Here is a 24327-nt window from a genome sequence, read left to right on the forward strand (position 1 = left end):
TAAACAGCCCGCATCAATACATCACTTCATTTGTACACTGTTGTGATGGAGGCTCTGATGATGTGAGTGTGTGTGTGTGTGTGTGTTTCAGTGTGAAGAGAAGAAGCAGGAGCATTGGGGTGGGGTGGGCTGGGGTGGGTGTGTGTAAATCACTTAAGCAAAAGAAGAAGCTCCCCTTCTGTCTCCACACGGGCTGTCTGGGACCACTTGATTTACCCAGGAGTCTCAAATTTCACGTCTCTCACATCTCATTTCTTTCTGTCTTTCACTCCTTTTTCCTGCCTCCCTTCACTGAAAGGCGTTATCGTTTCATTCACACATTTTAGGGATGGTCTGCAATGGATCCTTCAAATTCAGATCCCATTGGCCAATGTTTTTTGGTGTCCTTGTCTTTTTAAAGAGATTGGGTTTGTGGCTGATGTGGGTCGAGACACTATAAGCTGCCAAGAAAAAGAAAGTCAACCCTTTGGCAACTACATTTATGGATAATTCGTCCCTAAAATACTGTCTGATCTTCACCAGCGTCACTATAACAGACAAATATACTCTATGTAAACTTATACCACTCAATTGTTCTCTGAATTGGCATGTTTACTGTATTAAACAATCTCAATATTAAGTAAACAGTATGTGGAGGCCTTCATAAAAGACCTTTAAGAAAGTCAGATTCTCCCATCAATGAATTGAAATTGTAGTCAGTGTTTAGTTGTGCCTTGTTGTAAAGTATATCTGCACAAGCTGGTGTGAACCATCGCACGTTCACATGTGCTTTCAGAGTACTTCCAATGAAGCAAGATGGCCAAAAACAGTGAAAGAGAAAGAGAACCCCCAGGGTTACACTTGAGGACCTAGGGAGCCTTCCATAACATAATCCTTAAAGTTAAGCATGGAGTGGGGATCACCATGTTTTGCAGTTATTTTACTGGGCCTGAAAAACCATTACTCATGGAGAAAAACATCCACTATACAAAAACAGTGTTTACAAGTTGAAGTTTCAGGGTGGCTGTCAGTCATCTGATGCTGAACAGGAGCTGGGAGATATCACACAAAATCATCCCTAAACACAGTGAAAAACAAACTCCAAACTGGCTCAGACGTAACAGAGGAAACGTTGCAGAATGGTTGAGGTCAATCTTGGCCTCAAATCAATTGAGAAGCTGTCACATGAACTGAAGAGAGCCATTCGTGAAAGACATTCCTGAAATGACAATATAATTACACAGTTTTGTACAGGCAAATGCTCTAAATCTCTGCTGGCAAATGTGACGATGCGATAAACACATGCAGGAAACATTAGGTTGAGGTCGGTGCTGTAAGAAAAGGTTAAAGTAAGTCAAATACAACAAAATATGCAGTTGTTTTTATGTTACTATTTCAGGCAGATGCTCGTCCATTCGTGGGACTTTGAAGAATATCAGACCACAATTCATGACTAAACCACGCAAAAATGCAGGGAAGTCCATGGGCTTCACTCACTGTTTCTTGGCACTGTATGTGATAGTGGGCTATCCAAATAAATTAAGTGAAAAGCAGGGCCATTCCTCAAGGAGGAAAGCTTCCAGCTCCTTGAGGAATGAAGAGGCAGAAATATTCTTTGCACTTTGGTTGTTCATTAGAGTCCATACTTGACTTCCCACAAAGGTTACAGGATGTTTAGAATTGGAGTGAGGAGGCCAAATGAACCTCATTCTGCTATTTATTTATGGAGTTTGTGAGTGCATGTGGGGTAAAGGATGCTCCTTAACTGCTGAAAGGCAGCTTGACAGATTTCATGACTTTCATCACTCACTGCACAAGTTTCAGGTTTTGTGCTAAATGTCAAATCATGCATCACTGTGTGCAGATCTTGGACGCGAGCGTTTCCAGAAACACCAGCTTTAAAAATGTGTCATAGTGGACTTGTGGATGCTGGATTCAATGAAATCATGGGCTTTGGCTGTTTTATGTAGCACATTTGATTCTCTTCTCCTCAGATTTTTATATAGTTCATTTGGGGTCTTTGGTTCTTTACATCTATATTGAAAGCCATTGACTTTGACAGTGGTATCTCACTGTGACTCATATTAGCACTGACTGAAAAGGTCTATGAGACATTTTGTCCTCAGTGGTCAGAGTAAGAGCTGCAGTCTTTTTCACCCTACACTCTGTGACATGCTTACAGTAGAGGTTGATGTAGGTCGGGTGCTCAGCTCTTTAGCGCTCGTTGTTTGAGATCACTGCAAAGCAAACATGAGGAAGCCTGAGGCGAAATGCATTTTTCCACCCAACTGCACGTGGGGTTTAACCAGCCTGGACGTTTGAAGAGTATTGACACAAGCCTCTCAGCGTGTGATAATCTGCTTTTGTTTAATATCACAGTTTGTTTCCTGAGACCGTGTCACAGTGGTCAGTGTAATTCAGGGGTTGTTTCTGCTGCCACCTTGTCGCTGTCCATCTCGCCTTTGTTTGTGAGCTTCATCCATCACCCGCTCACCACCAGTGATCCTCTACACTTATAAAAAGTGTCTGTAAGCGACTACGTTGTCACCATTTCTGAAACTACAGCAACAACTAAACATTTGGCCTCTTTCGAAGTACCTGCCTCAGGCTTGAAGATATTTTGAAACTCAAATATTGTCAAACCAGTTTTACTGATTTACTGCTAACTGCAGTTCAGCGTGTAGTTGTTTTTGTCAGTGTGATCATCTAATACATCATTTACATTTCAAGCATAACTACTAGCCTAGAACAAAAATCTGTCTTATTTCAACAACAATATTGTGTGTGTGTGTGTGTGTGTGTGTGTGTGTGTGTGTGTGGGTGGGTGCATGTCCTGCTACTCACTGGTTGAGGAAGGCGAACAGGTATCTCATGATGATGAGGGTTTTGCTCGGCAGAGATTGCAGAACTTTCTTGATGTGGACCGCCCGCTCCTGGAGGCTCTCCATCGCTGGAACACGACACAGCCGTGACACCAGGGAGATTACTCAAACGATCAAGCACATGAAAACACACTCACGCAAAGCAGGCAGAAGGACGAGAGACTTACAGACACAGGATATGAGGTCATGGAAGACTTCCTTAGGGAAGAGGGCATGGTCCAGTCCTCTAAAGTAGAGCTTCAGGACGCCGGCGATGGAGTCCATGTCGTGGTCATTCTGGTCCCCCGCCAGCGGGTCCTCACCTAAATCCGGAGAAGAAGAAGGAGAGAAGATAATAAAGCACTGGAGAGACCAAACTGATTAAAGTGCTCAGGTTTGCTGCTGGATGATGGTCTTACCTCTCTCAAAGGCATTCTTGATGTCATTGACCTCCACCTGAGAGCCCGACACTCTGAAGATACCCTCATGCTGCAGACCTACAAACACACACACACACACACACACACACACACACACACACACACACACACACACACACACACACACACACACATGCAGGCGTTAAATTAGGAAAGAAGTTATGTAAAAATCCCCAGTTTAATTTTAACCACACCTGACATGACAATGTAGCCAATCAGTGCGCAGGAGAAGCTGATGCCAAACCTATCACTTCGCTGGAGAATTTCACTCACCATGGCGACTGATGAAGCGGATGCAGCTCTCGACCATCAGAGGAATGGCTTCACCAGAGTCCTAAAACAGGGGGACAGGAATTACTCCCAATAGAGGAAGACAAGACAGGAGACTGGCGTGGAAATAAAAACACCGGGCGCACTTCAGGAGGATTTCCGCACACACGTCTGCACACGCACATGCATCGGTGCACACATTTTTGCATGGGGGAGAGGGTGGGCGTACTACCCAGCTGTTGCTAGGAGACAGTGCTTTTTCCTTTTCCCTTTGTTTGTTTGGGGTTTCCAGAAATCTCCGGGAGGTGAAGGCTGTGGAGTGTGCATTGGACGATATATGTACCCATTGTTAGGTGAATCCCGCTGTGGTTTTAATTTGTTGAAAAAAAAAAACAATTATCATTTAAAATTAACACTCAACTGAACTCTCTGTGAGGTGAGAGCTGATGGCTAAAAACATAAAAACAAGCCACCCACAAGGGGGAGCCACAAACACAAGATTCCCCCAGTGGAACAGTTGCTTTTGATCACTGCTGTTTCAGATTGCACTGCAGTCCACCAACAGGCTGTATAGATTCAGCTGTAGATACAAATGCATATATTTGTGTGCTGGGTTATATGTGATAATAACCAAAGTGCTTTCAGCCTCTAGGTGCCCATACGTCCTGTGAGAAAACACGTGGCTCCAGTTAAAAACAAAGCTAAGCAGCTCTGACTGAGAAGCTGATAGCCACTCGGAAACAAACACACACGCACTTCTGACAGATAATTACCTGCTTCCGTACCGACGAGTTCCTCCGTCCACTACACAGAGGGAGAGATGGGAGAGGAAGAAACGGCAGTCTGTCATTATGTCTCTGGAGAAAGTCTATTTATACTCACAACTCTGGTAACGCTCTATTTGTATACACAGACACATGTGCACATGTGTTGAGAATATCTATAAACAGTGACAGGGAAAATAATACCCCACAGATGCCAAGAAATCAAGCTTGAACACTGCTATGGTGTAAGCGTAAGTACGCGCGTGTGTGTGTGTGTGTGTGTGTGTGTGAGCATGCTTCCTTCCTTCACCACACCTACCTGGCAAGGCAACAGTCAGTCTTCTGACCTAAAGGAGGGAGAAACAGGAAGAAGGGGAGGGGAGAGGGACAGACAGTTATAGTAGAAGCAGGACACACGAGGAAATGGCTTCAGATGGACAGAAACAGGCAAACAAACTTCCCACTGAAGACACACACACACACACACACACACACACACACACAGTTTTCCTGTAAGGTTGTGGAAATACAGACACATTCAGCCCTGAGGAACACCCCCCACAGACTTAAACACACAGCTGCATCCACATATGGTCACTGTCACTGTGACCTAGCCTTCCACTCTCACGCATGCACGCACACACATACACACACGCACACATGCACACATACACACATACACACATACACACATACACACACACAGCTCGTGGTTATGAGATATATCAAACTCACTCTGCTTCCCTGCATGCGCCCTAATGTGGCCCACTCATCTCTCTGATCTGCTTCCCTATTCCGCCTCTGGCCACCAGGCCCTTCCTGAATCCATCTCCCTCCCACTCAGGGAGCTCCCAGTACACACACACAGACAGGACACACAAGGACAATGTGTAACAGGTATGAAGGATGCTACGACAGTCCCACTCACTCTCTCCCAGGGTCTTGTCGATGAGGTCATGCTTGGCCTCCAGCTTGGTGATCAGGTTCCTGCCTTCCAGAAACTCCTTCAGCTTCTACAACGCACAAAAAACACACATGTGCTCATCAGAGGCTTGATCCTACTAACGCTGCTGAGAAACCGTCAACGACCATAACTAGCGCTGACCGTGAAGTAAAACTGCTCCGTCTCCTGCTGGTTGGCCCGTCGTTTGGCCAGGCTGGGCTTGCTGAGATAGGATTCGCTGAAAGTGGACTTGACCGACTCCATGCTGTTGCTGTGGTGGAAGCACTCGGAGACGTCGTAGTCCTCCACTGTCACCATGTCTTGGATGGTGGACAGAGTGGCCTCCATGGTCTTCTTCACCTGATGTGCAGCAAAGGAGGAGAAGAAAAGGTATGAAACAAAAACTGAACCGGATGAACGAGTAAACGGAGAAGCAAACAGATGTCTGACCTCTTCATTCTCGATCTTGAGCGTGGAGAGGCGGGACTGTAGCTGCTGACACCTCTGGATCAGCTCGCCTTCCACCGGCTGCTGTGCACACATCACTCCCATCTACACCCACACACACACAGAACACAGTGGAAACAGACACAGTTAATACTTTGAGATAACAGCATCGCAAAAACATTCTGTCCTTCCCAGAGACTTAAGCTTCAATAAGAGGCCTTTATCGCTGAATAAAAGACACACCTCAGAATAATGACTCAAGCACTAGAACTGTACCGTGTCTCCCATGTGGGACTGGAAGTCAAAGCGAGCTGGGGGGCAGAAGACATTGTTGTAGGTCTCCATCAGTTTCTGTTTGTCACCGTTGGCTTCCAGACTCTCTGCGGCTCCCTCCAGCGTCTCCAGGCCGGAGTGTTTGGACGTCTCTACGTTCTGTTCCGCAGACAGGTAGGTCCTCAGGGCGCGGTGAAGGCTGGCATGGTAGCCTAGGTCACAGCACTGTCACACACACATGCACACACACAATAATTAGATAATGGCATGGCATGAAAACACTGTTGGTAAGAGAAACTCAAGTGGGCGGGTGCCTCTTTTAGTTTTCTCACCTTGTGTTGACCCGCACTTTCAGTGCTACTACCATGAGCTTAAGTTTCATCAATATATATACAGTAATGGCTCAAATACCAAGTATAACATACATGTTGGGACTAGTGTTCAATGATGCAATGATGCAAATAAATGCTGCAAAAAAGTGGCATGATGCATTTTATGCAGATGACATTTTTGTGTAGATAAATGAAGAAACAAAAAGGCACCTTTTTTTTTCTAAACGCTACTCTTTGATGCTCCCAGCAGCACCATTTGTATAAATTCTCCAAAACAAATGTGATTCTCTTGTATTTAAGTTTAGATGACAAAGTCAATTCATTTTTTATTTTTTATTGTCAGTAGTATGGAAAGATAGGTCACCCTCGTGTGGTCCTTGTTCTTTCTGACCCATGTATAATTTTCTTTTCCAGATGCATTATGCTCTGTGAGTCTGTGAGCTGCTGTGAAGTGATAATTGTAAGTTTTTCATGAAGGTTCGGCTCACTTACACATGTTTACCCAACACAACCACAATCTGCTGGACTCTCCACCCTCCACACTTAAGACCACCATCGTGTAAGGGTTAGATCAGGTGGATTCACTGGGCACACTTTGCAAATGGGATTCTGTTTCATCCGTGTATTTCCCGTCTCATTCTACATGGAGGCATCGTTTTCAGCTGTTACCTGCCAGACTGGTCTAAAACTGTCTAAAATGTGCATTTGTTTCTACAAGAACAATCTACAACAGATCAAATTTATGATGCATCAAACTAATATGGTGAACACCACTAGCCCCTCTCTCAGAGTGTGCTGACAGCTTTATCAGTCCAGCAAGAGTTTTTTATCCTGCAGAAAATGAACTGCTTCCACGCTGTCTAGATGCTTTGGCCACTGGCAGTCAGTGGGAGGATGCAGTGGGGTGATGTGAAAAAGTGTCTTCATTAGGAGGACTGAGGCTAATGCGAAGAGACTGACTGAAGGGGCCACCGCCGGGTAGAAGACAGAGGGACACACACACACACACACACCATATGTCTGCAAATGTTAACTGCACACACAGAGCTACAGAGTGTGTTTACACTTACGTCAATGATGTCGGAGAGGTCGTGTATGTAATATTTGAAGACGCAGCTGTTGGTGGCTTCGAGAGCAAGCAGGTACTCATTCCTGGCTTTGATGGCCTTCAGTTTGTTCTCTGTGTACTTAGCTTGCCTCTGATGGAGGGATGGAGAGAGAGGGTAAAGACAGGTAGAGAGAGGGAGGGAAGGCAGAGAGATAATAGGTGTTAGAGGGAAACGCCTCAGTATTGATTACGGATAATAGGAAGTGAAGAACCGTGTTGCTGCGACAGGCCCCAGCTGCAGCAGACAAGGTTAGCAATAAACCAGTCGTGCACTCATAAATCATTCATGAGACACACACATCGTGGCGTGACAACAGGTGGAGCACTCTCAAACAGCTCTCCTCTCTCCACTCCTGCCCTCTGTTTCCCCTCCTCCGCCGCCCGGCCCCGCTCACCTTCTCCTTCATCTTCTCGATTTTTTTGACACTGGAGCGTCGGACGGGCTTCTCATCGCTCTTGATGCTGGCCAAGGTGTCGGGGGAGCGCGGCGTCTGGCGGTCGTCTTGTCGACCGGAGCGTCCCATCTGCTTCTCCTCCTGCTTCTCCGCCTCCTTCAGCTTGGACTCGGCATTGATGCTGTCCGTGTTGTACATGTGGTACGTCTTCATCACCTGGGAACGAGGGTTGAGATTTGCAGGCAAACATAAGCGTGTGCTCTCCCAGCGTGACTCTTACTTTGGTTTTTGGCTCTGGATCAGAAGTGGGATTACGCCAGTCAGTATAATGAGCAGAGCGGAGCGCTGAGGCTCAAATACACAAAAAGATTTTTTTGGAATGAACCTCCAGCGTTGGCGTCCAAACGTATTGCAGCGAGTGAGTCACACAAACAAGCCTCCTCTACTGTACTACACCACCTTGCTTGAACACGGCGATATGAGCTTGACATGAAGAGTTAAACACATGAAACGAAAGTGTGTGTGCAGTGTCAGCCTTATTCCAGTGACCACCACCAGAGCCATCATTATACTGCTCAAACCCTCCCACGACACCGGCTGACTGTCTATGAGTATGCATGTGCGCGTCACTCAAACCAGATCTATTTCTATCTCTTACTATATACTATAATTACAGCATAAGACCTGCTTTTATTGGGCTCGCTGAGCTGAAGCTATACAGTTGCTTGCTGCTCTGAGCTGTGCTGCGGGAGGAAACTTTGCCCACACACGCACACACTCACACAAACAAACAGAGTGAAACACACTGTGACTGCCTAAGTCCTTTTGGCAGGACCATGGACATGTGTAACCAGACGCTACGATGCCCCTGACAGCGTGAGAAGACCAAAACAGTCGCGTCTGAGTTATCAATGATCAAACCAGGCTGTAAACAACACTGCCTTTTATAAGCATAACTGTACAGCATATATTTAGTGTCAATCGTTAAATTGCACAGTTACATCTACAGCCATGCTAACAGGTCCATCAGGGTGCACTTAGGCACAGCGGTGCTTTGAGCTAAATGCTAACACTCACAGTGACAATGCTGACATGTTGATGTTCAGCAGGTATGGTGTTGTCTATGATCACCATGATTTACAGCAGATAAAAGTAGGACAAATCCTCAATCCTTACCTGATTTTAGCCAGATTACATCCTTAATCTCCATGTCATGCTTTTGTGTTGTCAACAAGCTTTTTTGTTGTCAGCTTATGTTAAATTCATATATGTGTGTAAGGGGTCTGGTGTTTGTATGTGTGTAAGAGTTTTTACTTGTAGGAAGGCTTTTGAAATATGATGTTAAATAAAGACAAGTCTGTGGCGTCTAGTTAGTGCAAATGCAATGCTCTCCCTGCTGAGCTGCATGAGATGCAAGATCTCAACACACAGTAGTGTATCCACACAGTGTGACTGCAATGTGAGCGGTTTCTCTTACCGTGTAAAGCTCATTGAGAACTTTCATCAGGTCTTCTTGCAGCTGCACGCCGACCTCTTTGCTCTGAAGAGACGGACAAAAAGAAGACAGATTAACTTGTATAAAGAGCCTTAACCATTAGCTCAGAGTCATTACTGGCAGCTTCTACTGTCTGTCCGTCTACCTGGCTCAGTCATGTGGTCCACAAACTGCCCCATCATCAATCAGGACTAGATTATCTGGCTGGACGGGAGTGGAGGAGTCACTAGTCCAGATAAATGAGCAATGTAAGCAGTAATGGGCTTGCTAGATTTAAAGGAGGATACAGATACTGATCTTTACATGTTGGCAGGGTGGATAAAAGAGCAAGACAGAGAGGGTAGGAGGACGGCAGAGCTGAAGACAGAGGGCAAGATGACGAAAGATAAAAAAAGAGACTAAAGAGGGAGTGATACAGGCAGTACCATTCTCCAGACAGAAATGCCGGGAGCCACTAGTGACTGCTGACTTGACAGCAGCCCACAGATCAGTAGACTGCACACACAACCATACACAAACACACACATGCATTCACAGCTCCTCTTGTATGTCAGAATAAATGGGACGAGCTACTGTGCGAACCAAATGTGTGCATGCAGATTCACACATGCACAGCTAGAGGTGACTTAAGAGGTAAGAGAAAGCAGAGGACAAACATCAGGGGAAACAGAGGAGGAGACAGAAAAAAGCAAAGAAAATCAACTGGAAAAAAAAGGTTAAGGAATGCAGAATGAAAGCAAGAACAGATTTCGCCAGCGCATGTTGAGCATCTGTATTCTCCTGGAAGAGGGCACCGGAGGGGGGGTGGGCTGCAGCGTAGCGGGAGTTCAGAGGTGAGCAAAAAGGTGAGGGGTGGTGAGGTGAAAGTTGTGTCATGAAGAGATGGGAGAAGAAGCTGTTTGTGGAGAAGCAGGAAACAGAAATCATAGTGATGAATCTATCTGGGAGAGCAGAAGGGCGGGAACAGAGGGGTATATTATGCTGCAGAGGGAGGAAGTGACAGGGAAGAGATTTAAGGTGGCGCAGCAGAGGAAAAGAGGTAACGGGATAACTGAGGTTGTCCCGCCCTCGCTCTTTAAAGTGCTGCAGGAGGCTCGTATTAGGTGACAAGCAGCCAGGCTACAGCCAGTCAAAAAGCAATCAGCCGTGGCTGAGCCCTCCTATCTATCAACTTTGGATCTTGACCTTTGGACTTCTCGTCTTGCCTGCGGTCACCTGTCTGCCGCGGCGAGACCGCAACAGAAACTAGCAACTGGCATGCTTCATTAGCCCTGATGTCTGTGGTACAGGCTAGGACTGAGCGCCCATTAAGTTTAAGTTAGTTTGACTCATTAGCGCTTTCTCTCTTTTGGTCACACACACTCCCACAATGCTGACAGTATCATTCTGCGCTACTTTCCACACTGACTGAGATGAAAAGCGTCCACTTGTCTAATACGGAACGCGACGTTCGTCTCCATGAGTCGTGTGTGTGTCATGGCCCCTGGCTCTGCTGGTATTCATGCTGCTGACAAGAAATGCTATAAATGAACTAATTATCTACTTAATTGGCCATCAGAGCATTCTCTGTGCGGATGTGTGCAGCCTGTTTATGACCCAGACATGATGGAGGCACCAATCGTGCCAAAGAACAACCACTGTAATCAAAGTAGAAATTGTGTGTTTTTTTCTTGTTCTAGTGTATCTGACAGGCAGAGGTGCATTAGTGCGTGTGTGTGTGTGCTCCCATTGTCTGCAATCAGAGTGTAAATGCAGTTCAAAGACGACCTATCAGGTTGGAAATCAGCAGCCTCTACCATGACATTCCAGACACAGACTGCTTCACTTTGCCTTCCACGCATGCACTTATCTTCGTGAGGGCTTTTTGCACATTCTTTTCTTACACCCTACCCTTACCGTAAACTTAGCCCTTAATATTTCAACCTCAGCCCAATTCCAATATCAACTCCAGGCCGAGGCGCTGATCTTCTGAGGAGGTAACGATCAGCCCTCGCCTTGCAAAAAAAAAAGTCATCACTCTGAGGGTCGTGCAGAAGAAAACGGATGCATGTAAATTAAAACATGAAGGGGGGGGGGTTGCACTAAACATTTATATATTTACAAAATCCCACTATTAAGCATAAGAACATATACCTGTTCTGAGCTTTTTGCTCCACAAGCTCTGATCTCCATTGAAATCCCTTCAGCCCCTCTCTCTCATCTCCCTTGTCCTCTCACGTTGCCCCCTCCCTCCATTCCTTTTGTGTCAGTTCTCACTTTCTCTGATCTTCCTCCGCATCTCCTCTTTCTCAGCATCACTCTGCCTCGTCTCTTTTCTCTCAGACGAGGCAGGCAGAGAGATCAGAGGAGCCAAGAATGAGGCTACTGTATGAAACGCAGGCAACACGTACTCTCCTGGCCTGAGGTTTAGCTGACGTGCTGTCAGTCAATAAATCAGCCAAGACAGAAAACAGATGCTGGAGAGACAGGCGGACAGGGCTAAAATATGACATGGATTCACCACATCAGTTGCTACTGTGATGTACAAAACCATGATTTTAGAGCTGTACCCTCAATGGATACTCAAACAAATGTCAAAAACAGTCCATACCAGTGTTACAGACCGAAAACATAAAAACAGAGACTTTGCAAGAGGTGCAATCCGTAAACTGGTGTATTACCTTCTTGAAGAGGCGTCCTGAGTCCTCGCTGATCTGTGCAAAGCGGGGGATGATGTTGTTGAGGTAGAGGTCGGACAGAGTGGCGTGGTCGCGGCTCTCCCTCTTCACCTGAAGCAGCAACAGGTTCCAGCAGTTCACCGGGGATAAAATGCTCTGCTCCTTCCTACACACAGAGAAACAGGGAGCCTTTAAAAAAAGGTATCCATGGACCTCCGAGCATCTTTTTAGATAAATGACTAACATTAAGTCTCTTTCATCTTCTAATTCCCCCTTTTCATCCTGCTGATAGACATTCACATACACACACTTGCACACGCACACACGCACACACACACAGACACACAGGCCTGCCACAAGTAAAATGTTGAGACAGGCGTGCTACACAAAAACACACTCTTCACACACTGTTTTCACAAAGATGAGACCAGGCATTCGGATAAAAGACAGGCAGGGAATTAATGCCCAGACAGATTTATGCACAAAACTGCCACCCTCTGTCTTACACACACACACACACATAGACACACGCACATACACACAGGCACACACACATACACACAAACACACACACAAGCTTGGTGAGCCAGCCCAAACAGGGGATTCAGCCAGGGTACAAAACCCAGCAGGAAGAGGTAAAGACTCCCCCACAAGCACAGCTGTCGCAGAAAGAAATCACAGAAAAAAGGAGGGAGAGAAGTGAAAAAGAGACAGAAAAAGAGAGGTTTAAAGACTGTAATGAGTTCACTAACAGTCTAATGGCTCAATACTGTTTCTTTGTCTTTGCTTCAAGTGCCCATAAAGCCGTTACACAAATGCAAGGCTGTCAATGCCCCGCTTACATGACAACACAAGCCCTTTCAGAGTGTGTGCTTGCAATATGTGTGACTGTGCATGTGTGAGTGTGTGCGCGTGTGTGTGTGTGGTGTACAGTATGTGTTATGGATGATCCATGGATGATCTAGTGGGTAAAATGGATTATGAGTGAGTGTAAGTGGATGAAAGAAGGTCTTTGTGCAGTTTAAAAGCAGCTTTAACTGGATAGAGACAGCAAAGCGCTGCAAGGCATTTTCATCACACACACACTCACACACACAGATGGGGGTCAGGAAAAGTAGAGCAGTGACCCAAGCATACAGAAGGTCAGACAGACAGAGAAAGTCTTTGACCGAGGGGTACAGGGTGGGGGTTGGCGTGCACGGGGAGGCGTGTGTGCGCGTGTGTGTGTGTGTGAGAAAGTCTGATGAGATGAGTCATAGATGTGATGTGATATGCTGGTACTGCCTGTCACTGGTCAGATGGTCAGATGACTAACTGAGTGTAATAACAACCATCACTTCAGGGAAAAGAAATTAAAAAACCCACCTACGTAGCGAAGCCCAAAGACTGAAAGTCTCCACGTGTTGAAAGCTAAACTTGAACAGGGGTCATGTGGACGTGCGTGTGTTCGTATCGCCTTCTGCTCCAGCTTCTCTCTGCTGTCTGTGTCTTTTCCGGCACGTCTGTCTTCTCTACTGTCTTCACTGGTTGCACAATTTCCCTCCACCAAAACAGTTCCTCTATTTGCTCAAGCACGTGGCCTCCCCGCCTCCGTCCTACATGTTGCCCTCAGAGAACCAGCGATCGCCATGGTAATGTAACAGCAGCACCGGGTGAAATATCACCAAACCCTCCCTGACCCTCAGCTATCACAAGGTAAACACCCAAATGTCACCGGCCCTCTGAAGGCCACATGGTGCACACTGGGAACAGAGTCAGGCCTCGGGTCAGGTTCTGCCAGTGACTCACGTCGCAGGGAAAATGCTAAATGTTCTTTTACATTTAGGATCAAGACACATAGCATTAAACAGGGCGTCGCTGCGGGCCGTTTTCTACAGCTGACACAAGCTGAACAATTAGAAGCTCTGCCTGCACAAAACACAAACAATCTACGTATAAAACAGTTAGAGCTGGAATAATATTGATATGCTTTATATATATTTTTATATAAATGGATTTCTATTCCAACTTTGCTTAAATATTGAATAAAAAGGCATAAATTGTAAAATTATGTTTCTAATTGAATCTTGGTTCCAATTCCTGGTGCAATATTTCACCAATTAAACAATTTGGGGTGCCATCAGCAGCACTTTATCATGTGAATCAAGACAGGGCTGTTTTGTGTGTTTGTCCAGTAAAGAAAGATCAAAAGATGCTCTCTGTCTGTTAAATGTTCACTCTTGTACACTGGTTTTTACTTGAGTTGGTAAAACCAGCATTAGCTCATTATGAGGCATGACAAAGCCGACTGGGGACATAAAATCTGCCTATGCTGTGCTGCATCAGACAGACGTCCTCCCTGCAGGGCATTTTTTTCACCCAGTGATTGTAATTTGCTGTAATTAAATAAGTCTTGAATGAAGTTTGGGTTCTTCAAGTCCTATTTTAAGTTAAATCAAAAAGGATGCTGCCTAATGAATCCAGACTTCTTATCAATTTGGAGCCGCTATGACACGTGATTTCGTTAGTATTTACAGCATCATTATCCATGTAAACAGACAGAGAGGGAGAGGATAACAGCACAGAACTGATTTAAATGAATGCAGATGCAACACATGCAAAACAGCAATTTTCAGTCCACACGTGGTCACATGACCATGTGATCTTTAGAGTCAGATCCCGAAAACCACACTGAAATAATGTCGTGTAGCGATGGGTTGTAGAAGGGGACGCGGCTCATTAACAGTGGAGCTGGCCTAATATTTAGCATACGATAGGCTTTGAATCAGTGTGCAACTTGTGAGGGCTTCTCCATGTGACCAATCAGCCTGTCAGCCTCAGGGCACACACACACGCACACACACAATACAGTTAAACCATGTAACCCCCCACCACTGCTGTATGCAGTCTGCCAAATAGCAGGAATACCAGGGGTCTCCACGGGATCAGCACACACACACACATACGCACAAACCCCACATTGCTTGGAGCACCATCAACCCCGGGCTGTACGGGGAAACACACACACACGCATACACACACACACACACATCCAGACACACAAAAAATACACACATATAACCGGAAAATAGCTGAAATTCCAGCGTGGCACCCGGACTGAGCAGCAGCAGATGCAGGGAGACGGTTAAACACACAGATGTTGGATGAAGGGAAAAGAGTCAGGAAGAAGAGCAGGAAGAGAAACGAAAAGCTAAGACTGAACACTTGTCAGTCAGCGAATTGGATCTTTCATTTTACACGCTGACCTGCTCAACAACATGTTATGCTCTCTGTCCTTCGCCCTCCCTTCTCCTCTGCCCCCCTTCCCTTCCCCAGTATGCATGCAGGGAAACACACACTCTGCAACTGTCTCAGTATTGATCTGAGCTGGAGGCCGTATGTGCATGTGTGTTTGTAGGGGGTATGTCCTCTTGGTTGGAATTGGGTTTCGTTTAGAGGCCCTATCGATCCCTTTCAGTCTGGGCCTGCACGTGTGTGTGAGGGGGAGAGGGAGCGTGGTTGAGGGTTTGCTGCCAGCAGAGAGAAATGAATGTTTCTGGAAAAATGTGCGACACAAAAGAAAAGAGAAGGAGTACAGTGCGGGGAAAAAAAGAGGAAGGTGGCAGTAGAGGCGGGTCGTGGTTTAACAGGAAGTTAGAGAGAGAATGAAGACGAGCAGCAGAGGAAAGAGTCCAGTCCAAAAAATGATAAATATTAAAGTTTCTCCTATTTGTTCACTTAGAAGCTTAACAAAAGATAAGAGAGCCTGATTTTAATCACTGGTGGATTAATTCATACCAAGAGAAGTATTTTACCTGAGTGACAAACATAAAATCTTATTTATGGCTATGTAGATATGGCAAAGAGTAAAAACACATGTAATGTTTTCGGCCCTAAAATTCTTACATTTATCTATTTCTGCAAGCATAGCTTCAGTGACACAAGCTGAAAAACAACCCAAGGTCGGACCATAAAACTACAAGCACTTCTCCATTTAATATGCCTCCCCTTGTCATCACTTGCATCTGTTAACTGCATCTTGCAGATGCAGGAGAGAGATGAATGGAAGGATGAAGAACGGCGTCTACACAAGGGGTCATCCTCGTTCAATCCAACAGCACCATTTTTCAGGAGTGAGATATTACCGATGACGCACCGCTGTCCTACAAATCATGACACACTCTGTGAGGCGAGTCGCGCTGCTCGAGTTGTTTGTATTGCAGTAATGATGTATTAATGATACTGCATTAATGATCACAGAGCCCTAAAGCCCCTTCGGATCAGCAGCAGTGATCAATCATTCAACACACTTCCATGGAAAGGGTGTTGCCAACCGGGTAGACGCTTCTGCATAGGTTACACCTGTGTTTTCTTTTCTAAGCCCCTTCCTCCTCCAAGATGCATTTCGGGTATTAAAATATCCTCAATGATGGTGGATCTTGATCAGTTTCCCAAACTAAAAGACGGAGGAGTGAGGATGGAAGGAGGCATAATTAGTTAAATGGAAAGCATCCTCTGCCTCCATTTATCTGTGGTAGCTCCACTGAATGTGTGTGTGTGTGTGTGTGTGTGTGTGTGTGTGTGTGGTTTATGGTTAGATTAGCAGTTCAGTGAATCCTTCCCCACAGGGGAAACAGACTGCTCTCTCCCACCAAAAACTGCCAGATAAATTATACAAGAACACATCCCGCTGCTAAAGCTGATGAGCTCCAGTGTGTATTTGTATGCATCTTATGCATGAGTGAGTGAGTGTGTGAAAGAGTGTGTGACATAGAAATAGAGGGGGGGGGGGGGGGGGGGGGGGGGGGGGTGAATCCCCATTTGGGCAAGGTTACACACACAGGAGGACGCTGCAAATTAGTCGGAGCACAAAATCACCACCTGGCCATTTCTGGCAAAATTTAGACACACACACACTCACACTACCTCAGTGATAACAGAAATGAGTGTCTTAATAAAATGTGTAAGTGATAGATGAGTTAGTGCTTCATTAAATCAAACCAGGAAGCAGTATGTGATGCAAGTCAGTATTTTACCAACGGCCACACGCCACATATGACCTCTGACACCTTCTTTCTTGGCTTTCCTTTGGTTTCATTTCTTTTTCTTGTCTCTACTTCTCTTTTCTCAGGTAGGAAGTCACTGATCTTCAAAGTACTTCAAATAAAGTGCTAAATAAAGAAAATGTTTGGGTTTTTTTACTTGGAATCTTTGAGCAGGATATTAGCTGTCGAAGGTAAATGAACTGAACAAATAAAACCATATGAAACATCTCAGCAACCTGCTGCCCAGTGCAGTGGTGCTTCTTGTGTGCTTGTGATTGGCTGTGAGTGTCCACATACTTGAGTAGATGGTCCTTGGTACTGCGCGTCTTAGTGAGGAACCTCTCGCTCAGCTTCTCGAGGTTGCGGCTGTAATCCACCTCAATCTCTGCTTTCTTTCTGAAGAAGTCCTGCAGGTCCTGCAGAAGCTGCACCCTCAGCTCACACTGCTGGTCCAGACACTTGAGCTGCTCCACCAGCTGGGCACGGATCTCTGCCGGGATGAAGGGAACAGGGACGGAGAGACAGTGGTGAGTTTAAATTCTTTGTTAACTTCATTTATGCAAACCACAGCCCAGGTGTAATCAACATGGTGAAGCCACAAAGGACAGACTACAGAGAATGTTTGTTACCACGCACTTCTAAAATCAAAGGCCTCTTCTCTCTAAAAAACATGCAATTATCCATACAGCTGGGGAGTAAGCTGCATACATTACTGCCGCCTGCACTATCATTAAGATGCGTGCCACAACAATGTGCAAGGTATTAAAGTCTAGAGCAGTTTTCTCTTTACGGCTGATGTGGATGGAGCCACCTGATGGAGGCTGACACATCAGCCTGGAGTCATGGCTGAAGTCCACCCCTCCCTCCCACCAGTCCGTAAAGCATAGACAGCTGTGCATGTGTGTACATCATCATATTCATGTGTGCATTTGTGTGTATGTGTGTGTGTGTGATCAGCTATCCTCTTCCACACACACAGAGATCTCCAGAGGCAGTCATTTATCCCAGCTTATCACTTTTCATTTTCCTCCCTGCCTCCTTCCCCTCTCCCTCCTCCATGCTGCTCTCCAGTCTGGCCTCAAATTAATAGAGTGCACTCAGTGCAGACACACTCGGCAACCATATTCAATCACTGGCTACAGAGAAGTTCTCTGGAGAGTCCTGCCCACTGCAGTTAGAGACTGAGACACACGAAACGTCCACGGCAACGTACGCACACATCTACACACCCAAGGACATGACGATGATAAGCTGGATCAGTGCTGACAGCTGACAGATTAATGCTATGCTCTCATAGCTGCCTGCCAATGCTGAGCAGGGTACACATGCATCCTTCTTAAAGAGCTAAGAAACAACACACACGCTTCTCCCATTGCATGCCTCGGCGGCAGCATCGTCATACCTTTACAACGCTGGCTGAAGAGAAAGCGGACGGTTTTGGCCTCCATTCCAGCTTCAGTGCGGTACAAACTCCCCCTGTCATACACGCCGGTTCAGGCACAGACACACACTCGCAGGCAGGCAGAGAGTCAGCCGTCCGTCGGGCCGACAGCGACTGTTGATGCTGCCTTTGTGTTTAACAGCTGAGAGTGCAGTTTCCCATTACCACAAAGAGAAGTGGGATATCTAAATGTGTCTATGGCCACCACACGCCTCCCCCGTCTCCCACTTCTCTCTCCCTCATAAACAGGGACCTAAACATTGTGTCACCAGCCGGCGGCTCAGTCCACTCAGTCATTCTTTACTGATTAAAAAGGCCAGAACGGAGGAGCTTTGTGGCGTTATGACGCTACGCTGCAAACACTCACGTACGCGACAAATAAATGCATACACACACAGCCTGTGTCTGTGCTAATGACCTGGTGTGAATATTTGCTTTGACAACATGTGTTATTGACTCGTGGTTTGTGTGTGTGTGTGTGTGTGTGTGTGTGTGTGTGTGTGTGCGCAATTTCCTCATTGCACAACACTGTCAATGGTTGGGAGTGAGTCAGTGTCCCGCCTCTCAAGGCTGCTACACAAAACCTCGAGATGGCGGCCTTGTAATTAGCCGAACACAACAACACGCACCACATGGACAAACACCTCAGCTAAAAACGAGCGCACCCATCCATAAGGAGCGTAAGAAGGTGAAAGAAAGCATAAGCTAATCCACAGGGAGGAGGCCTGAGGAGCCCCTAGTGACCCCAGTGTTTAGAAAGCGGGTTTAATGGGGCTACAATTAATTTAATAGGGAGGCCGTGCCCTGAAACCCCTGTCGGGCCCCTAACAGTCACATTGGGATGAAGAGTGATGCTCCATTTACAAAATGCATGGCTGTGTGACCCGAGAAAAGATCGCCCTGAGCTCTCCGCACTGCACCTTGCTGATACTGGCCGCCAAGCACAATTTCGCTGAGGGACAAAAAAAAAAAAAAGTTTTGATTCTATCAATCAAGACGCCAACAGGAGAGGAGTGTGAGCTGAGAGACGGGGAGCTTGGTATAGCAAAGAGGAGAGGTGGTGTCAGAAAAGATCGATGCGGCTCTTCCTCTCCATCTCATCCCTCTGTAACGGTCATCATCCCCTTGAGCCAGCAAGAAGTGGGATGTGAACTGGAATGTGACGCCTCCACCCCCCCTCCAGACAGCCCAGTCACATTTTCCAGGCAGATGAGAGCAGGTCTTGTAACCGGGCTCTGGTATTCTACTTTACTGATGCTCTACTCCCCCCCCACCCATCCTCCTCTGTCTGTAGTGCTGAGGGCTGTCTGGCTCTGCCTGTGGGAGCCTTGTCCGTACACTTTTCACTTTGTTCACCAGTCCCACCAACAGCGCCACCGAACACAAAACAACTCGGCCAAAGGGACTGGCTGCTGCTCTTTGGAGCAGCTCTGCAGAAACAAGTGGGAACAAACTGAACAAGCTGAAAAATGCTGCTTTAGAATAAGATCAGGCATCTCTGCCCCTTCAGGGTTTGTTGAGTATTGTGTATAAGCCACATGTACATTTACACATGTCATGAGAGTCCTCCTGTTATCACATCTCCACCCTGTCACAGGTGCCACCTGTTGGTTTGTTTGTCCGTAGGCGAGGCGCGGGGGGGTATCCTGTGAATGTGTGTGTGAATGCATACCCTCTTAGCCTGGCTTTCTATGCAGATTAAAGAGTGAGCATGAAATGGCAGAAATCTGAGGAGTTCTGTGTCTCTTTCTCCTTCAAGCCATTTCACCCAAACCTGGCCCTCCTCATCATCCATTATTGATCAGTTTGCTTATCCTGACCCAGAAAGAGGAAGACAAAACGACAGATGACGGATGGAGACGGCGTAACCGCAGGGCAATGATATTACCACCACGGTTGAGGCTGAAGGCAGAGTCGGACATGTTGACGCATACAAATGTGTGGATAAACACTCGGAAGGAAATAAAACTGAAGGACATGAAGAAGATGCTGCCAAGAGGAGCCTGAAAGTCATATTTCTCCACTAAGTTAGTTTTTGCAGCAGAAATGGCACCAGCTTTCGTGTTTTTAGCTGGAAGCTGGCTGGAGTGATGGGTGCCCTGGATGCTGTTCTCAGCTGGCCTAGATACAGGAGCCACACATGCTGCTGCAGGCACTCATTATACCTGAAAACACCCCGGGCCATGGGCAACACACACACACACACACACACACACACACACACACACACACACACACACCGACAGCGCTGTGACACCGCGAGCCCGAGCCATCACTCTGAGCTGTTTTGACGGCTGCTATCCAGCCCCCGCTCTCAGAAGCCCCACCCCAGATCTGTCCACCTCTATTACTGGACTGGTTTGTAGAGCAACACACACTTACACACACACGGGAAGTGTTTACAAGTAGACGCGATGAGTGTTCGAGACAAGGCTTGAACTGGCTGGAGAGGGTAGAAACAAAGGAGGATCAACACCGACACAGATGACAGGTCTGCTCTTTTAAAGGATAATTCTGGTTTACTCTGACCAGTCTTTCACAGTTTCCGACAGTGATACATGTTGCTAAACATTACACTGTGCTCACCAAGTTATTGCAGGGATTAAGGATGCACAGTCTTCTCTCCTGGTACTGAGCAATACAGGGGCTCTCTTTTCCCCAAAATTAAAATCTGTGTGTACCTCACTTGATCACATTAATTGGATTCATTCCCAAATCAGTCAACATGAGGCTGGGGGCTGCTGTGGCACTAAAAACAGAGTCAGAGGCCCACTATGACTGAATAAATGTTAACCGATGCCAAAAACACTGAATTTTTTAATGATTGTGATGAAGAAACCGAATCAAAAGTGGATCAGTCAGTCCATGTCCGATGCGCAATCCGCTTAAGCAGCACAGACGCTACAGTTTTTATGTGAATAAACCAATTATTATTGACATTTCTGGTGCTCTCCCTTTCAGATTTACCTCATCATAATGTGGCTAGATGATCTGGTTTAACTGTTGGCGTGTTTACAACCTGTCTGTCTGTCAGATGCAGACTTGGTTGTAGTGATGTTGCCGTGTTCTGAGATGTAAGGAATTAGTTTGGTGCCTCCGGTGTTATAAAATATATGTAATGTTACCATAATGGATGGAAACAAAAATCGAAACCAGGGTTAAGAGACACGAGTTGTATAAACTGGGATAATCCTTTAAACACAAGCCCCTCTGCCAGCATCAGGGTTTGGTGCACACAACCTGTGCCAGGTAATCAGTGAGCACAGCAGGAACACACACACACACGCACACACACACACGCACACGCACACGCGCACACGCGCACACGCACACGCACATCAGTTAACTAGTTCTGAGAAAACCCAGACATCCAACCAAGAGATGTAGTTACTGGCAAGGTAGAATATTACCCATTTTGTTTGTATGTGTGTGCATGTGAGCACGCGTGCACACTGTGTTTATGCAGCAAGGCCGGGTCTTTGTTGCCCCAGGGGCTGATACTGCAGTACAGCGCAGAGGAGGAGAGGAGGGGGAGCAGAAGAAGGGGGGGTAATGGTTTTGAGTTGTACCACTGTGAGCTCATACTATTGTCCTCAGAAGAATGAAAGAAGCAGAAAGAAAAGGAGAAAGAACAGAAAGCAGTGTAAATGGGTGAGTAAGGGGGAGCCAGGGGGGAGTGGGCACTGCGTCACTGTGAATAATATGTCCATTCATCCCTGTACACACAGGAAGAGAGGACAGAGAGACAGGAAGTCAGTCGAACCAGTTCATTGCCAGTACAGAGCACACGGGAGGGGAGGGTCATACTAAAACAACCACAGGAAGCGTGTGTGTGTGTGTGTGTGTGTGTGTGTGTAAAGACGGGGTGCAGCAGGATGGGGGGTTGGACCGAGGTGTGTGTGTGTGTGTGTGTGTCTGTTTCTTCAAATGAAAGGGCCTGAAGAAAAACAGGCAGCTGTGGAGTTCACCAATATAACCCTCCGAACCTGAAACCAGGCAGGAAAAGAGAGGAGAGACTGACTGACTGGAGACTGACTGAAACTGGGCCAGGGGTTTGCAGGTTGAAGGGGGGCAAGCAGTGTGCGTGTGTGCGTGTGTGCGTGTGTGCATGTGTGCATGTGTGCATGTGTGAGTGGATGGAGGGGCTATGGGACGTGACTTTTAGGCAGTTGATTGAGTTGGTAGTCTGTAGCCTCAGGTTGCAGGTAGTATTTCCTAATAAGATTCTTCAGCAGGGTGGAATCTATTAGTTCCAGACATGCCTGCCTAATACTGCTTCACTGTACACACACATACACACACACGACGCACACGCAGGAGTGAGTGAGGGGGGAGGAAAAGATAGAATTACAGTACAGTAAGTGTTGGAGGGAAAACTATTGCAGGAATGGAAAGATTCCAGCCAATGTCTTTTCCTTGGGTCTGGACTTTCCTCTGAAAACAAACACACACACACACGCATCCACACACACACTAAAACTTATATAGGCATTTCCTCTCTCACCCAGAGCTTGAAACCTTTAGGAAAAGCAGTGTCGTCTTAAGGAGGCCAGTTAACGAGCTTAGTGACTTTTAGACATGGAAAACCCTGCTGAAGCCAAACCACTGCAGACCTGCTCCGTGTGCAGGAGAGCAGGGAGACAGGCAGGCCGGGAGACAGGCAGAGCGCAGAGGACATGAGAGAAATAAAAGCTACTCTGTGCTGTGCCTGAGCATAAATAAGTAAAGAACAGGAGGTTTCAGAGGGGAAAAGTCATCCGTGTCTGTTCAGAGCTTCAGAAATTTCACTTCTAGCTCAACTTTAGAACGGAGAAATAAGGAGTGAAGGATGCTTTCAGCCAGGCGGCATCACTCTGACCTCACAGCAGCTAGTCTTCTCACACGCGGACGCCATCCACCATCATTTGTAAACATCTTATTAACAATGAATGAGCGAAGTTTGATGAATAAGCAGCAGGCCTCCTTAAAGGAACACCTGGACATTTTGGGAAATGCACTTCCTTGCAGCAAGTTAGAGGAGTTAGAAGAGTGATACTGCTGTCGTGTCTGTCCATTCATTATACAGCCATGTGGAAACCAGGAAACAGCTTGCCTGGCTACATCCAAACCAGGTAAAAACATTTGTCTGCCAGCACTTTGAAAGCTCCCTAATTAACGTATTATATCTCTTTTGTCTAATCAATACAAAAGCCAAGGTTTAAAAGGGGCAGTTTGAGGTTTTATAGGGGTAATGTGCAGGAATATTGATTAATTAATAACACCCAGTTATGTTTGATAAGACTGGACATCCAGTGAGAGATGTTTCAAATATTACACTGACTGAATGCTGAAAACAATAACACAAGTGTGAAATTATTAACTGCATGCCACATTACATCTGTCACAATATTATTTATGAGGCAAACAGGCATTTGAGAGCTTGCGTGCTTTATTATGATCGATTATTATTGTGTTGTTTTCTATCAGTGGAAAATAATAACAGGGGTCTGTTGAGACACTTCACCTCCCCCCTAAAGAGAGGTGGAGGCTCTGTGACGAGGAAGAGAGAAAAGAAGGTGACAGGAGAGAGGGAGGTTATTGTGTGGGGGGGTACACTCAGCGGGGGTAAATTCCTCTGCACTACTACTCAGATCAGGAAGTCATTCACTCTTTACTGGCTGGTGAGATGCTTTATCTCCAGTGACAGGAAGGAGAGAGGACTCCTGAGGAAGATGAGAGGTGTGTGTGTGTGTGTGTGTGTGTGCGTGTGTGCGTGCGTGTGTGTGTGCGTGTGTGTGTGCGCGTTGGAGCCATGTGGGCTCTCGTCAGGGTTCCTTGCACTCCGTGAGCATGGAGCACAGGTCAGGGGCCAGGGGTCCCAAAGCTACTGGAGGGGGTCAGTCTCCCACGTCAACCGAC

General features: G+C 46.5%; 1 protein-coding gene across 4 annotated transcripts in view; it reads right to left on the reverse strand.

Moving 5' to 3' along the window:
• Window positions 1-24327, reverse strand: part of srgap2 (SLIT-ROBO Rho GTPase activating protein 2) — a 52441-nt gene that overhangs the window by 6737 nt on the left and 21377 nt on the right. For 2 of the 4 annotated variants that reach the window (XM_041946079.1, XM_041946069.1), the window contains exons 2-16: window positions 17286-17478; window positions 11968-12130; window positions 9290-9352; window positions 7813-8028; window positions 7380-7508; window positions 5981-6202; window positions 5708-5809; window positions 5420-5617; window positions 5243-5327; window positions 4634-4661; window positions 4324-4354; window positions 3554-3614; window positions 3260-3337; window positions 3029-3163; window positions 2824-2929 (exon numbers count right to left, since the gene is read on the reverse strand). In XM_041946079.1, coding sequence (XP_041802013.1) covers window positions 2824-2929; window positions 3029-3163; window positions 3260-3337; window positions 3554-3614; window positions 4324-4354; window positions 4634-4661; window positions 5243-5327; window positions 5420-5617; window positions 5708-5809; window positions 5981-6202; window positions 7380-7508; window positions 7813-8028; window positions 9290-9352; window positions 11968-12130; window positions 17286-17478 — 1810 coding nt within the window. Of the gene's footprint in view, window positions 1-2823; window positions 2930-3028; window positions 3164-3259; window positions 3338-3553; window positions 3615-4323; window positions 4355-4633; window positions 4662-5242; window positions 5328-5419; window positions 5618-5707; window positions 5810-5980; window positions 6203-7379; window positions 7509-7812; window positions 8029-9289; window positions 9353-11967; window positions 12131-13329; window positions 13347-17285; window positions 17479-18390; window positions 18493-24327 lie in introns of those variants that run through there. The other 2 variants (XM_041946087.1, XM_041946095.1) reach the window with 2 other exon arrangements.

The sequence above is a fragment of the Chelmon rostratus genome, chromosome 2, assembly GCF_017976325.1.
Source record: "Chelmon rostratus isolate fCheRos1 chromosome 2, fCheRos1.pri, whole genome shotgun sequence".
Taxonomy (NCBI): Eukaryota; Metazoa; Chordata; class Actinopteri; order Chaetodontiformes; family Chaetodontidae; genus Chelmon; species Chelmon rostratus.